At 38.1% G+C, this 14,448-nt stretch overlaps 1 protein-coding gene across 1 annotated transcript in view; it reads left to right on the forward strand.

The window, feature by feature from the left end:
* DACH1 (dachshund family transcription factor 1) overlaps nt 1–14,448 on the forward strand; it is an 806,874-nt gene that overhangs the window by 598,523 nt on the left and 193,903 nt on the right. Inside the window, exon 3 of the mRNA XM_083362338.1 lies at nt 11,016–11,131. Coding sequence (XP_083218464.1) covers nt 11,016–11,131 — 116 coding nt within the window. The remainder of the gene's footprint in view (nt 1–11,015; nt 11,132–14,448) is intronic.

Here is a 14,448-nt window from a genome sequence, read left to right on the forward strand (position 1 = left end):
AAATTGGTCAAGAAGTCAGCAATGTGATATTGCTGCAAAAGAGGCAAATGCCATTTTATTTATTTATTTATTTATTTATTTATTTATTTATTTATTTATTTATTTATTTATTTATTTATTTATTTATTTATTTATTATATCTTGCCTTTATTATTTGTACAAATAACTCAAGGCAGCAAACACATCCAACACACGTTCCTCCTCCTATTTCTCCCACAACAACAACCATATGAGGTAGGGTTGGGCTAAGAGAGAGGCATTAGCCCAAAGTCACCCAGATGCTTTTCATGGCTAAGGCTCATGGTCCTTTTGTTCCTTGTGCAAAATCTAGTTCAAATATTGGGCTCCGGTTCTGGGCACCGTACGTTTCAGAAAGTTCAGATAAGCTGATAAACAGAAGAAAAGCGAAGATGATGAGGGAACTGGAAACTTGTTGTATGAACAGAGACTAAAGGAATTTGCATTTGGGGGCTTAAAAAGTCAGCAATGTATAAGGGTTAAATGACACTTAAATGCTTCCTCTGGTGTTCCAGAGGGCAGAGTTAGTGACCTAAGTTATATTAACCTTATTCCAGTTGAACACTAGAAAATAAAGTCCCTATCTAGAGAGTCTTTGGCTTCACCATCACTGGAGGAGGTCATATGAACGCTGTGCAGCCCTTCACTATAAAGGCAACTAACAGCCTTGCTACAGTGACAGGAGACTGATCTTGAGGACCTCAGTGGCTCTTCCAACTCTATCATTCTTACAGTGCTGAAGATCTGCAAAGAACAGATGACATAAAGTTGTTTGGGTGAACAGGGAAGCGATATGCAAAATAACATCGGCTCTCAAAGCCTGTGTGTGAGATGGATGGATGGATGGATGGATAGATAGATAGATAGACAGATAAATTGATAGGTAAGGAGAGAGAGAGAGAGAGAGAGAGAGAGAGAGAGAGAGAGAGAGAGAGAGAGAGAGAGAGAGAGAGAGAGAGAGAGAGAAACAGATTTAGGAGCCCTGGTGGTGCAGTGGTTAAATTTCAATGTTGCAGGCGAATTCTGCCTACAACCAGGGGATGGATCCTGACGGGGCTCAAGGTTGACTCAGCCTTCCATCCTTCTGAGGTGTGTAAAATGAGGGGCCAAATTCTGCATTGTAAACCTCCCAGAGAGTGCTATAAAGCACTATGGGGCAGTATATTAGCCTAAATGTGATGATAGACAGACAGACAGATAGATTTTCATGCAGTCCTTAAGATGACTGTTGTGAAACAAGCAACCGTTACTCTATTGGAAGATCAATGTAAGAGTCAATATTGACTTTTTAAACATGACCACCCCTTACCCTGTTCCTTTCAAGCATTCAGAAGAAAGTCTGGATAATTTAATTATGTTCCTCGTCTTGGAAGCTTAGGGAGGCTAGACAGACTGGAGCCACTGGGTTATTCATGATTCATCCAATAGTCTTTGGGATTTTGGGGTGGGGAGGAAACCTGACTTGCCATTATATTTTGTTGCAGTGTTCCAATTAGCAGAACACATTCTTATTGTCCAAGAAGGCTTCTTGGTAACGTCTTCCTTTTGAACAATAGAAGCTGTGGATGGTCAATCGGCTTTTCCTTTGCACCCGTTTTATGAGATCCTGAATTTAGTGCTACAATGGCCTAGGCACAATTGCACGGAATCTGATTGCTTTAGCAGCAGAAAGTTTGATACTATCACTGTTCCCCTTGCAGCAGAGGGTCAGTGTGGACCACAGTCATTAAAGGATAGGAGTTCAGGGAAAGTTCATTTCTATTATTTAAAGATGGTTATAAGAAGAGAGAGAGAGAGAAAAGAGAGGGGTGGGGGATATTCCATTCACTTGAAGCATGTTGCTATTTTGGACCTCAAGATAATCTGGTCTTTTTTTATATAGCTATGCTCCTAAACTGAACAGAGAAATATAAACTTTATAATTATCTCTAGTGTAAACAAAAGGATATTTTTTCTGAACACTGTTAAAAACACAGATGTTCCCTGTTGACTGCTGATGTCATTACACAAACTGTTTATATTTGTTTAATTTGATCAGCTAAACTGTTAGCATTTAAATTATTACTAGGTGAACGAGAAAAAAAGCTTTCATAGTAATGGAAACTTTTTTTTTAGAGTAGCTTATTTTACCGAAGGGGAACAAATCTATTTAGTGAAATGCATTTCTTTTTCTTTTAATTTAACATATTCCAGAAGAGCTGCAAAGCCACAATAGTTTTACTGAAGCAAATCTTTATTAAAACTATATATCTTAAATGTATGGTCTCAGATTTCAGTTAGTTAATAACTGGGGTTAATAATAGGGATGGTTGCAAACTGAAACTGCACACCATCATTCAACATTGTGCTAGGAAAGGCAGTAGTTGTAAACCAGGCAGAGTTCCCAACTTTAAAAAAAATCTATGGTAGGAAGTTGGGAATAAGGGGGAAAACAATTAGCAACAGTAGCAGTAGCAACAACAACAACCAACCAACGTTTGGTCTCCTTTTGCTAGTTGGTTACACAATTAGAACATAGTTTTATTTGTTGTCTTTGACCACATCTTATTGAAATCCTTCTCCCAGAGCAGAAGGTCCAGGACAACTTAGGATGGATATGACTTCAGAATCCCATCATTTAACAATTAGGCTGTCGTATTTTTGGATTTAGAGAACAACAAAGGAGAGAATTTGAAACCGTTCTATTCTCAAATGATGAACAATGTCATGATTAAGGGCTTGTGCGGAAGAGGCATTGAACATTCGCTGTTAACCCAAACAGCTCACGTTCTCTGCATCAATAGAACAACAGGTAGAAAGCTGTTGTGCTAAAGAGGCACAATCCAGTCATTCTGGCCAGGTTATCTTGGAGAAGGTGGACTTCTGTTTCCATTTTATTAAGAGGCACACTGAGAATGTAACAAAATATTTGGTTGATGTCTCAGCCTGTAAATACACGCAGTGACAGTCCCAGCTTCTGCCAACCTAGCAGTTCGAAAGCACGTAAAAATGCAAGTAGAAAAATAGGGACCACTACGGTGGGAAGGTAACAGCATTCCGTGTGCCTTTGGCGTCTAGTCATGCCAGCCACATGACCACGGAGATGTCCTCGGACAAGCGCTGGCTCTTCGGCTTTGAAACGGAGATGAGCACCGGCCCCTAAGAGTCGGAAACGACTAGCACGCATGTACGGGGGAACCTTTACCTTTACCTTTATATTTATATAAAGTGTGTGTGTGTGTGTGTGTATGAATGTGTGTGTGTGTGTGTGTGTGTGTGTGTGTGTGTGTGTGTGTGTGTGTGATTCAGGTGGTCCAGTAGGAATTTGCCCAGAAGGTGTAATTTCATTACGGCTACCAAACTTGGATTTCATAAATCCAGATAACCACTAAATGTAACCATCAAAGCTACTGTCATCCTTTAGTGCCGCCAATGGTTGTCAAGATTTCTGCTGCAAACTTACAGGCATGTCAAAGCTGCTAAAAAGAAGGATAGAATCCTATTTGCTCTGGTTTGTTCTTAAGAAATTTTACTATTTTAAATAGGTATTTGGCCACATGCCTTAGTAGGCCTAGCACCAGTTGGCAAAGTGTTTCAGGAAAGCATAGCCACTCAAAACCCTTTGTTGGCCAAAGTAGCAGAAAGAGGTTACTTTTTAGTAACAGGAGGATATGTTTAATGTGCTCAATGTATCTTTTTCTTAAGTTAAACTGACCAGGGATTTAACTGACCAACATTTTTAAAAATGCTATTTTTTAAAAAAAAAGATCCCTGGATACATGTTTAGTAAAGGGTCTACTGGAGTTCTAGGAGACTAGTGTAGAAGTTTAATCCCTAAGTGGGTCCTTACAAAGTTGAGGTTGAGCACAATAGGATGCACTTATAGCTTAAGCCAAAATGGTCTGTATTGTCACCAAGCTGTGAGAAAGTCTTGGTAGATGGTTTGTACATCACAACTTGTGGTGGGAGAAGATTGAAAACACTTTTAAAAGTAGATTTTTTAAATTTTTATTAGATTTATATACCGCCCTTTCCCGAAGGACTCAGGGTGGTTTACAGGGCATTTTAAAATCACACCAATACAAAATACAAAAGTTAAAAGAATTAAAAAGATTAAATTATCCCTGAAAATAAAACCCCAGTTAAAATTCTCAGCCTGGGCCAGAGAGCTCAAAGAGCCAGGTCTTCAGATCCCGGCGAAATGACCGAAGGTCGGGGGCAGTCCTGAGCTCCACGGGCAGCTGGTTCCAGAGGGCAGGCGCACCCACAGAGAAGGCCCTCCCCCTGGGTGTTATCCGCCAGCAATCTTTTACCGGTGGCACCCTGAGAAGACCCTCCCTGTGCGAGCGCACTGGACGAAGGTGTTCCCTCAAATATCCCGGACCCATGCCATTCAGGGCTTTATAGGTCATCACCAGCACCTTGAATCTCACCCGGAGGGCAACCGGAAGCCAATGCAGCTCACGGAGTAGAGGTGTTACATAGGCTGCCTCCACAGTAGGCCAAAACTGAGACAAAGATTGTGTCATGAGGATATATCCTCTAAATGATTAGTTTGATGAAAAGAAAAAAACTAGGGGTAACATTGATAGCAGTCTTCCAATATCTAACGGCCTGCTGCAAAGAAGAGGGGAATCAATCTATTCTCCAAAGCACCAGAAGGCAGGACAAGAAGCAGTGGATGGAAACCAATCAAGGAGAGAACCAATCTAGAACTAAGGAGAAATGTCCTGAAGTTAGAACAATTAATCAGTGGAGTGGCTTGCCTCCAGAAGTTGTGGGTACTCTTATCGTTGGAGGTTTCAACAAACAGATTGGACAACTATTTGTCTGAAATGGACCTTCAAGGTCCCTTCCAACTCTGTCATTCTGTTAGCAGTGCCTCTCTAAGTGATAGTTAGCAAGTTGTCCAGAAAGGCCTTTATGTTTTGTGGGTTTTGATTGTTTTTTTTTACGTAAAGGAACAAGAAAGAGGACATGTGAACGGTACAGGCTTTTTAAAAATAATATTTTATTAATTTTCCAATTTCACATGTAAGTATTTAAGAAGCAACATGGTGGCTGGTTTAATCAATAGTTCAATAACAAAATCTTTAGTACAAATCTCAAGTTACAGCATCAAAGATTTCCTCTTTTTTCCCCTTGACATTTACTGTCTTATATTGAAACTAATACAGTTCTTATTATATCAACTCAGTAAAAACATCATTATTACATTTATCAGTAATTTTATTAGCTAATACATATCTTAATTATTTTTTTTACATTCAACCTTCATAAACAATCCATATCTTGTTATTAATTTTTTCCCCAATTTTTAGTTTCCCATCAATATTCTAATTTAATCTTTGATATTTATAATTTTCAGGTTTTAGGTAACCAAGATTTCCCTTATCTCAATTCATAACAGAATCTAATATCCAAAATACACATTTTATCTATTTGAATATAATCTTGTTCTATTTCTTAAAAGTTATCTATTTCCCACCATATTAAATCATCTACTTAATAATACAATATCCTCTTTAATAAATCAAAACCATTGTATATATTACCTGGGTTAATCAATAAATCAAACATATTCATAATATATATTTTTTTTTCTTTCAGGTCTAATTTTTAAATATTAAACAGATAAAAACCTTATTTTCAACTAATTTCCAAATATTTTAAATCTAATGACCAGAATTTCCCTTATCCCGTTTAATAAATCAAAACCCCAGTTTTCTTCAGACTTTCTTCCTTTGCCAACTAGGCTTCCATATCATTGCTTTTAGATCATCAAATAAATCTTACTTTATTATTATATATGTTATTTGAAATAAAGGAGACCATTTAATTGCCATTTTTTTTGGAAGGAGTAGCCCATTTGTATTCATTAAGTTGTCTCCCTATTATTCCAATTCCCCATATGTTTATCTATTATTCCAATCCCCATATGTCTCCCTATTATTCCAATTCCCCTGATATGTTTATCTTCCATTCAATCAGTTCTTCTTGTTTCTCAAATTTCTTCTGATTTATATAGAAAGACTTTTCCATTTTCAATGTTGTCGCTCCCTTTTCTGAATTTTCCATTAACTGTATTTGTTGGTCAAATGAGTCCTCTGTCTTGATATTTGATTGTTCCACTTCTGTTATCTTCTGTGTTGTTAGTTCTTTGATTGTAGTCAAAGTTTGGGTTTGTGTATCTAAGCTGGTGTCTTGATCTTTTATGTTAGGTCTTATTTTATCACAAGCTGAAAGAATGGTTTCATATATTGCTTTCAACATGGAAAGGATCTTTTCCTGGTCTTCATCCATCTCTTTCACGTGTTTATAAATAGTCTTTATAGTAGAAGCCATTTGTCAAGCAAGATTTTATAGTTCAAGGTATTTCATCATCTCATATAGTAACTAATATTCCTCAAATAAAGAGATAGGAAGGCAATTCCCCACATATAACTCTGAAAGTCAGTAAAAATTCACATTCACAGTTCAAGTAGGCCAGTTATGCTGCCTAGCTGTTCTCTTACAGCTGAGTTTCTCACAGGTGGTGCCAAGGTCAGAAGAGTCTTATCTAAGGTCTGGGCTTCGACCCAAGTCTCTGTTAGGAAATAACAAGTTGTAATACCAAACATCACCACAAGATGTCATTGATGACGTTTAACGTTTTTTAAGTCCAAATTTTTTATAATTCTTTTTCCAACTTTATTTCTTTTTTGTAAATAAAAGCAAAAGTCTCCAATAAAAATAGGAAAATTTTGGGTCCCCAAGTTTCAGGAACATATAAATCCAATTAAATTTAAGTTGTTCTTTCAATGCTTTAATTCCCCTGGGTAGTCAGTTGCAGCTATTCTTAGAGGTTGGGATAGAAATTCCCTTCCCTCTCTCCTCACAGGGGAGGCAGCATACTTCAGGCAGCTTTTGCAGGAAAAAAAAAGTACTTAGGGTAAAAAGAAGATCGGATCTCACCCAGTTTTATCCGCGTTGCTTTCGAAGTGCTTGGTGGTAAGTTTTTCTTCGGCTGTGTGCAGCATAGTGACCGGCCATATTACTATGGCTGGTTTTTCCTCCGTTGGTTTGGAGGGCTGCCCCAGACCGAGAAGAAGTGCTGCCACCCTCCCGCAATCAAGTGGGAGTCCCCTCCTAGCTCATTGCCTCTACAGGGCGACTTTCAACCCTTTCCAGGGTCCCCCAGCGGAGCAAAACCAAATGTGGAAGACGGAGCTCACCTTCCAACATCCGCGGCGGCTGTGATGGAAAACCGGAAGTCGGTACAGGCTTTTTAAACATGATTTCTAAGGCTAGAAGACCTCCAAGGTCCCTTCCTATTCTATTCTATTCTATTCTATTCTATTCTATTCTATTCTATTCTATTCTATTCTATTCTATTCTATTCTATTCTATTCTATTCTATTCTATTCTATTCTACTCTACTCTACTCTACTCTACTCTACTCTACTCTACTCTATTCTAATGATGAGCAGGATCTGTGTCTTCCTACATTCTTCCTATCAGTTATAAAAACTGATACAGAAGAGGACTTGATGAAGTGGTGGCTAAGTAGGAGACAAAATTAAATTTATTTCAGGGTGAAAGGACCTGTAGCTTGAAAAGTCTGACAGCTTTAAATTGTGTGTTCTGCATTGAGAGCCCATCCAGGCAGCAAAATCCAGAGAGCTTCATAAAATAATAACACAGATGCATTTATTTATTTAGGGCATGATAGTAACAGTTGGTAAATTTAAAACCTTTTTTTTATTACTATTTGCTCAGCTAATACAAAAATAGGTTTTAAACTCAGCAAGATACAAGCTAAATAGCTGTTAAGCATTCTAAGTTACTTATTAAACACAACTGACTTTTGTTGTGCAGTATTATATGGAAACTATTTGAACTGCTTGGATATATCCATGACATGTTTTGTTTAAAATAGGATATCCTATTTATAAACTGAATTATCAAAAAACTATGATACTTGTGTCTCTCTTGACATAAATAACTAGTTATCTTCTCAGTTGTAGTCTGAGAAAGTATGCTGGCTACAGATTTTTTTGTACTTTTGATAAGAACAGAAAGACAAACAGACCTAAGATGAGCATAATGAGCTTGCTTTTTTTTTTTAGCAAATTTAGCAAATTTTTTAGCAAATAAATAGTGAACTAGATTGGCCTGAATATAATAACACCAGGTGGCAGGACTCCTATAAAGTTCCAGAACAATGTCAGAATTCTTTTTGTCCTTTTGGGTTGCTGCAAAGATCTTAAGACATTTATAAATATATTGGGGGGGGAATGGAGGTTGGAGACTAGGGAGACAGCAGGAAAAATAAGGAGGGTTCAGGTAAAAAGAACCAAAATGAATCTTCTCGTTGAGAAGGTGACAGAAATAGCCACCTCTCTACTTTCCATTGCTAGAGGTGTGTGTGTGATGAGTGAATGGATGAAACACTTAATACTTGCATCCTAGCTTGGTGATCTCTGCCAGGTCTTGGATGTAATTTAGCTATCTGTTCCTCAAAACCTTGTATTTATTGGAAGGGCTCTCCTTTTCCTTCTTTTCAGCTGCGACCCCAGGAAAAAAAATAATAACGTGACTACTCGCAGTAACGTATGGGCCCCCAATGTATGTATTTGTGTATGTGTATATCTATACAGGTAGTCCTTGACTTACAACAGGAACCGTTTGAAGTTACAATGGCCCTGAAAAAAGTGATTTGTGAATGTTCTTCACAGTTATGACCGTTGTGGTGTCCCCATGGTTACGTGATTTACATTCAGATGCTTAACAACCGACTCACATTTATGACGGTCGCAGTGCTCCACGGTCACGTGATCCCCTTTTGCGACCATCTGACAAGCAAAGTCAACAGGGAAACCCGATTCCCTGAACAACTGTCTCACTAATATCACAACTGCAGCAATTTGCTTAACAAACGTGGAAAGGAACGTCTTAAAGTGGGACAAAACTCACCTAACGAGTTTCTCACAACCACATAAATTTTGGGCTCCGTTGTGCTTGTCAGTTGAGGATGTTGTTTGTATATGTGCATCTGTCTATGTGTATATAGGATGTGTGTGTGTGTGCATAAAATATTATATATAAATTGTGAATGCTGCAGAACATTCTCATGGGCTTATTGACTATAGGTTAAAATATATTAGAATTCCTTCATTCTCACATGCTTTTTACCTCTTAAACTTTAGAAAAGGAATTATTTTGTTTTGTTAGAAGGGGAAGAGAAAAAAAAATCTAGTTTCATCCAAACAAAAAAAATCTTCTGGCTTTATATTAATAATGACCTCAATTCTGACCATTAACTTGGAATTAATGACCAGTTAAGGTTAATGGCCCCAAGGTCTTGAGTCATTAAATTGGGAGGAAATACCCTGTTCTTTGATCGTTATTCCTTTATTAAAGATGGGTGAGGTTTTTTTTTTTTTAAAGAAGGGTCTCAAGATGATCTAATGCCAACAGTGAATGCAAGCATTGTATATTTCAGCATCTGGAACGGACTCCCAAGCAAAAGAACTCTAATGCTTCTAATACTGATATAGTAATGTCTGACATAGCTAAACTATTTGAAATTCACCTCCATCTAGAGGATGCAACAAAAAGAATGGATACACTGTCAATTGAAAATACTTGCTGAGAACTTATAAATTGTTCTGTGTCTCTCTCAATAGAGGGTTAATCATATCTGGGCTGCAAAAATCAGAACTCACACTAGATTGTTGATCTTCCCAAATTAATAGTCCTATTTTCATGATTGCCTTTCTCTCCCTCTCTCCCTCTCCCTCTCTTCTCTCTCTCTCACACACACACACCTATCCATCCATCCATCCGTCCGTCCGTCCATGCATGCATGCATGCATGCATCCATCCTCCATCTATTGTGATGCAGCTATTAAACAAAGTCCAGAAAAATACACATAAATATGCCACTTAGCCCTACTATTCTTGAACATGAAGATAATGATTCTCACATTCACTTTTTATGTTAGATATTTTCATGAGTTTATTGCATGAAATCATCCTTGGCAGTAAACAAGGCTCAACAAAGTCTCTGGGAGATCACCTGTTTCAGGAGGCCATTTCTTGTACCCTGTATCTCTGAGGTTCCATGAATGAAGGAAGAAGCGTAGAAGAACCACCCTTCAGAAGACTTGTTTCTCCCATTGTTGTGCTTGTGCAGTTGTTCCAAAGGCAGACACAACCCCATTTCAAAACTCTTTAACGTATCCTTGGGGAACAGATGTAAAGTCCCAACACAATGATTTCTCAAGAATGGTTTATAAACAATCAACCTTTTTCTGACTAATGTACCATATTTAAAGCAAGATTTTTCACTACCCAGAACAAGGGTTAAATGATAACTTGACTTATCTTTTACATGACAAAAAATAAAGAAATTGCAAGACCTTTTCACATATTAGATATGTATTGTCATTTATCATCTAGATATCAGAGTAGTAGTGCAAGGTAATAAAACATATCATCGAAAAAATGTGCTATAGGTCTGAATCACTCTCCCATTCCACCTCCCAGCTAACTGTAGTATTAAATCAAACAAGCAGAACATTTCCTTGGGCAGGCATTGCCTTTTAATTTCCTGAAGAACCTTAAAATATCATTCATTACAAGTACTACACATATTTGGTTTTTAAAAGTCTCATAAATCAATAGCAGGCTGACTGTAATAATTATTACAAGTTAGTGCATAATTTTCGTGCTGAAGGCTCCATGTAGAACTTTAGCATATGCAAACGAGGCAATTCAAACTGTGTATAGATATTAATATGAAGAAGCAGGTAACGAGGTGCAGGCTATGAATTATGCATCAAGCGCGGCTGATCTTCAATGAAGAAAATGAATTCAGCATGTAATCTAATTAGTGATGGAAGTCTATTACATCTAACTGCAAAAGCAACCGTCCTTGAAACAAATTTATTTACAGTCCATGTTACCAATTGAAACAACTTTGAAATGATGTGTAAGACAACAGCTTAATTGTAAACTTTTTTTTTCTTCCTCAGCTCCAGACCTGGGCGGCCTCCAAAACGGACACAGAGTGTGACCTCTCCAGAGAATTCCCACATCATGCCCCATTCTGTTCCTGGTCTTCTCTCACCAGGAATTATCCCATCGACAGGTAGGAACTCTTAAACATGGACTAGAAAGTCTTCAAATAATTTGCCTTTGTGGCATCAGAAGGGGGCCTACTGAAAGCCATAGGTCTCAAGGTTGAGTGTTTCAATTCATCCACCATTTTGTATTCCAGTGCTGTGGCTTCTTCAAAATGAAGATGTCTTTTGGCTTGTTGGTATGGCATGTTAGGTTCCATACTTGACTAGGAAAGTTGTTTTTACAGTCAGCTGAAGAAGACTTCTTTTCTTTAGCTACCAATGAGCAGTTGTCCACCCCACCAGGTAGAGCAGACCAAGAAATCAACTTCAGAGAAAGGTTAAAATTCCATTTATTGAGATTGGCCATAACAACAGATCCTTGAAATTCTTTTTGTGTTGAATCTTCTCCTTCTTATACCTCAGTGAATTAAGGAGGCACCTGCCCAACTCACTTCCAAAGCTTGTCCTTTTTTCCTGGACTTAAAAAAAAATGATTCAGCCCCCTTTGCCTAGAGAATGATTCCTACATAGCTCCCATCAACATCATCTTCCTTATTCTCCATGGTGCTTCCTTTTTTAGGTACCCAAAACATAAGAGCAAGCTAGCCATAATGTAGAGAGCCAGATTGGTGCAGTGCTTAAGACACCAGTCTAGAAAGCAGAAAATGGCGAGTTCTAATCCCACCATGATTAGGGGACTGGAGGCTAAAACATATAAAGAACTGTTACAGGAACTGGGCATGGTGAGTCTAGTAAAGATAAGGACCAGGGGAGATGTGATAGCGGTGTTCCATTATTTGAGGGGCTGTCATGGAGAGGAGGGGGTCAACCTATTTTCCAAATCATCTGAAGGCCAGAAAAAGGAATAATGGATGGAAAGTGATCAAGGAGATATTCAACCTAGAAATAAGGAGAAATTTTCTGACAGTGAGAAGAATCGACCGATGGAACAGATTCCGCTCAGAAATTGTGGGAGCTTCATCACTGGAAGCTTTCAAGATGAGACTGGACTGCCATCTGTCAGAAATGGTGTAGGGTCTCCTGCTTGGGTGTGGGTTAATGACCTACAAGGTCCCTTCCAACTCTGTTATTCTATTCTATTCTATTCTGTTCTGTTCTGTTCTGTTCTGTTCTGTTCTGTTCTGTTCTGTTCTGTTCCGTTCCGTTCCGTTCCGTTCCGTTCCGTTCCATTCCATTCCATTCCATTCCATTCCATTCCATTCCATTCCATTCCATTCCATTCCATTCCATTCTATTCTATTCTATTCTATTCTATTCTATTCTATTCTATTCTATTCTATTCTATTCTATTCTATTCTATTCTATTCTATTCTATTCTATTCTATTCAACTCCAATTCTATTCTATTCTATTCTATTCTATTCTATTCTATTCTATTCTATTCTATTCTATTCTATTCTACTGTATTGTTAGCTGGGTGACCTCAGGCTAATCACTCCATCTCAGCCCTAAGAAGGAAGCAATGGTAGATCACTTCTGAAATCCAAGAAAACTGAATGAATTTGTCCAAGCAGTCCACAAGAATGAGGCACGATTGAACAGAAGCGGGGGGGGGGGGAAGCCATGCTACATATTACGGATATTAGAAAATTTAATGATATTTGGTTTAGGACAACACAGGTCCCAGTTCCTATTCAGTTAATAAGCGTGTAGAAACCTTTTAGCGTAGGAAGTTATGTTTGTTGTAAAGATAAAATAATCAAGCTGCTAGTTCTTCCAGCAATGAAATAAGATAAATGAAAACTGAAAAGAAAGAAAAATAAATAAAGAAGACAGCTGGAAAGAAGGGGTAATATAATGAATATTAAGCCTCTGGGGATATTTGAAAATGCAGATCTACAGATTTCTTTTTTCTCTCTCTGCCTACTCACCTTATTTTTTCCTCTTTCCTTTACTTCACTGGCTATTCATTTCATTCTCTGTCTGTGTGTGTATTTAAATCTCCTGATCTGTTGTTTGATGATTGCTGGAAAATTATCTCATTTGTATATATTAAAAAGTATCTTTTTTATTTTACACACTGTTGGTTTTGTATGTGTAGTATGTCTTTATTTGAAAAAAAAATATGAAAATGGAAATAATGGAAATTACATGTGATTTGCTGTAAATAGGAATGAATGCGTTAGAGCAGGGGTGTCAAACTGCCGGCCCATGGGCCGGACGCATCACGACGAAACTGCGCCCACCCCATTGCCAGCAATGGGGAAAAAGCTCCGATACGTCGCGCAACGTCACGTGACGTCGCAAGTTTGACATGCCTGCATTAGAGGAATCAGCCAGAGAGAAAATGAATCATTTCCAAAAATATGTATATATTCTGTGTTATGCCAGATTGCTAGGTTTCCCATCTCTTTTAGGTTAAGAAGTAATAATTGCAAGCAATAACGATAATTCTTGCCTACTTAATAGTCGCATACATGGATTTTCCTTGTTTTTGTAGGAAATGAAGGAAAATGTGTTTTGCATTTTTCAAATGTTGTTTCAGTGATCTGCTTCTTTAAGGAAGTGTAATAACACACCCAGTGATCACATTCCAAGTGAAACAAGGTGGCCCTGCAGAAATCACCTTGAAAGAATCAAGAGATGTTGGCTGGTTGTCCTTGATCTTGTATTATCTGCCGCCTTTTGGATTGTCACATGTTTAACGCTTAATCAGAATATTCACCAATAGTAGGAAATGATCTTAAGGCTAACTCAGCCTTTTAAGAATGTATAATTCTCAGTGTAAGCAGCAGTTTCCCACTTAGCTAACAATAGCAATAGCAATAGCAATAATAGAGTTGGGAGGGACCTTGGAGGTCTTCTAGTCCAACCCCCTGCTCAGGCAGGAGACCCTATACCATTTCAGACAAATGGTTGTCCAATGTCTTCTTGAAAACTTCCAGTGTTGGAGCATTCACAGTTTCTGGAAGCAGGTTGTTCCACTGATTAATTGTTCTAACTGTCAGGAAATTTCTCCTTAGTTCTAGGTTGCTTCTCTCCTTGACTAGTTTCCATCCGTTGCTTCTTGTCCTGCCTTCAGGTGCTTTGGAGAATAGCTTGACTTCCTCTTCTTTGTGGCAGCCCCTGAAATATTTGAACACTGCTATCATGTCTCCCCTCATCCTTCTCTTCATTAAACTAGACATACCCAATTCCAGCAACCGTTCTTTATATGTTTTAGCTTCCAGCCCCCTAATCATCTTTGTTGCTCTTCTCTGCACTCTTTCTAGAGTCTCAATGTCTTTTTTACATCGTGGTGACCAAAAATGGATGCAGTATTCCAAGTGTGGCCTTACCAAGGCATTGTAAAGAGGTGTTAACAGTTTCTCCTGGAACATTTT

The sequence above is a fragment of the Vipera ursinii genome (assembly GCF_947247035.1).
Source record: "Vipera ursinii genome assembly, chromosome: 4".
Classification (NCBI taxonomy): Eukaryota; Metazoa; Chordata; class Lepidosauria; order Squamata; family Viperidae; genus Vipera; species Vipera ursinii.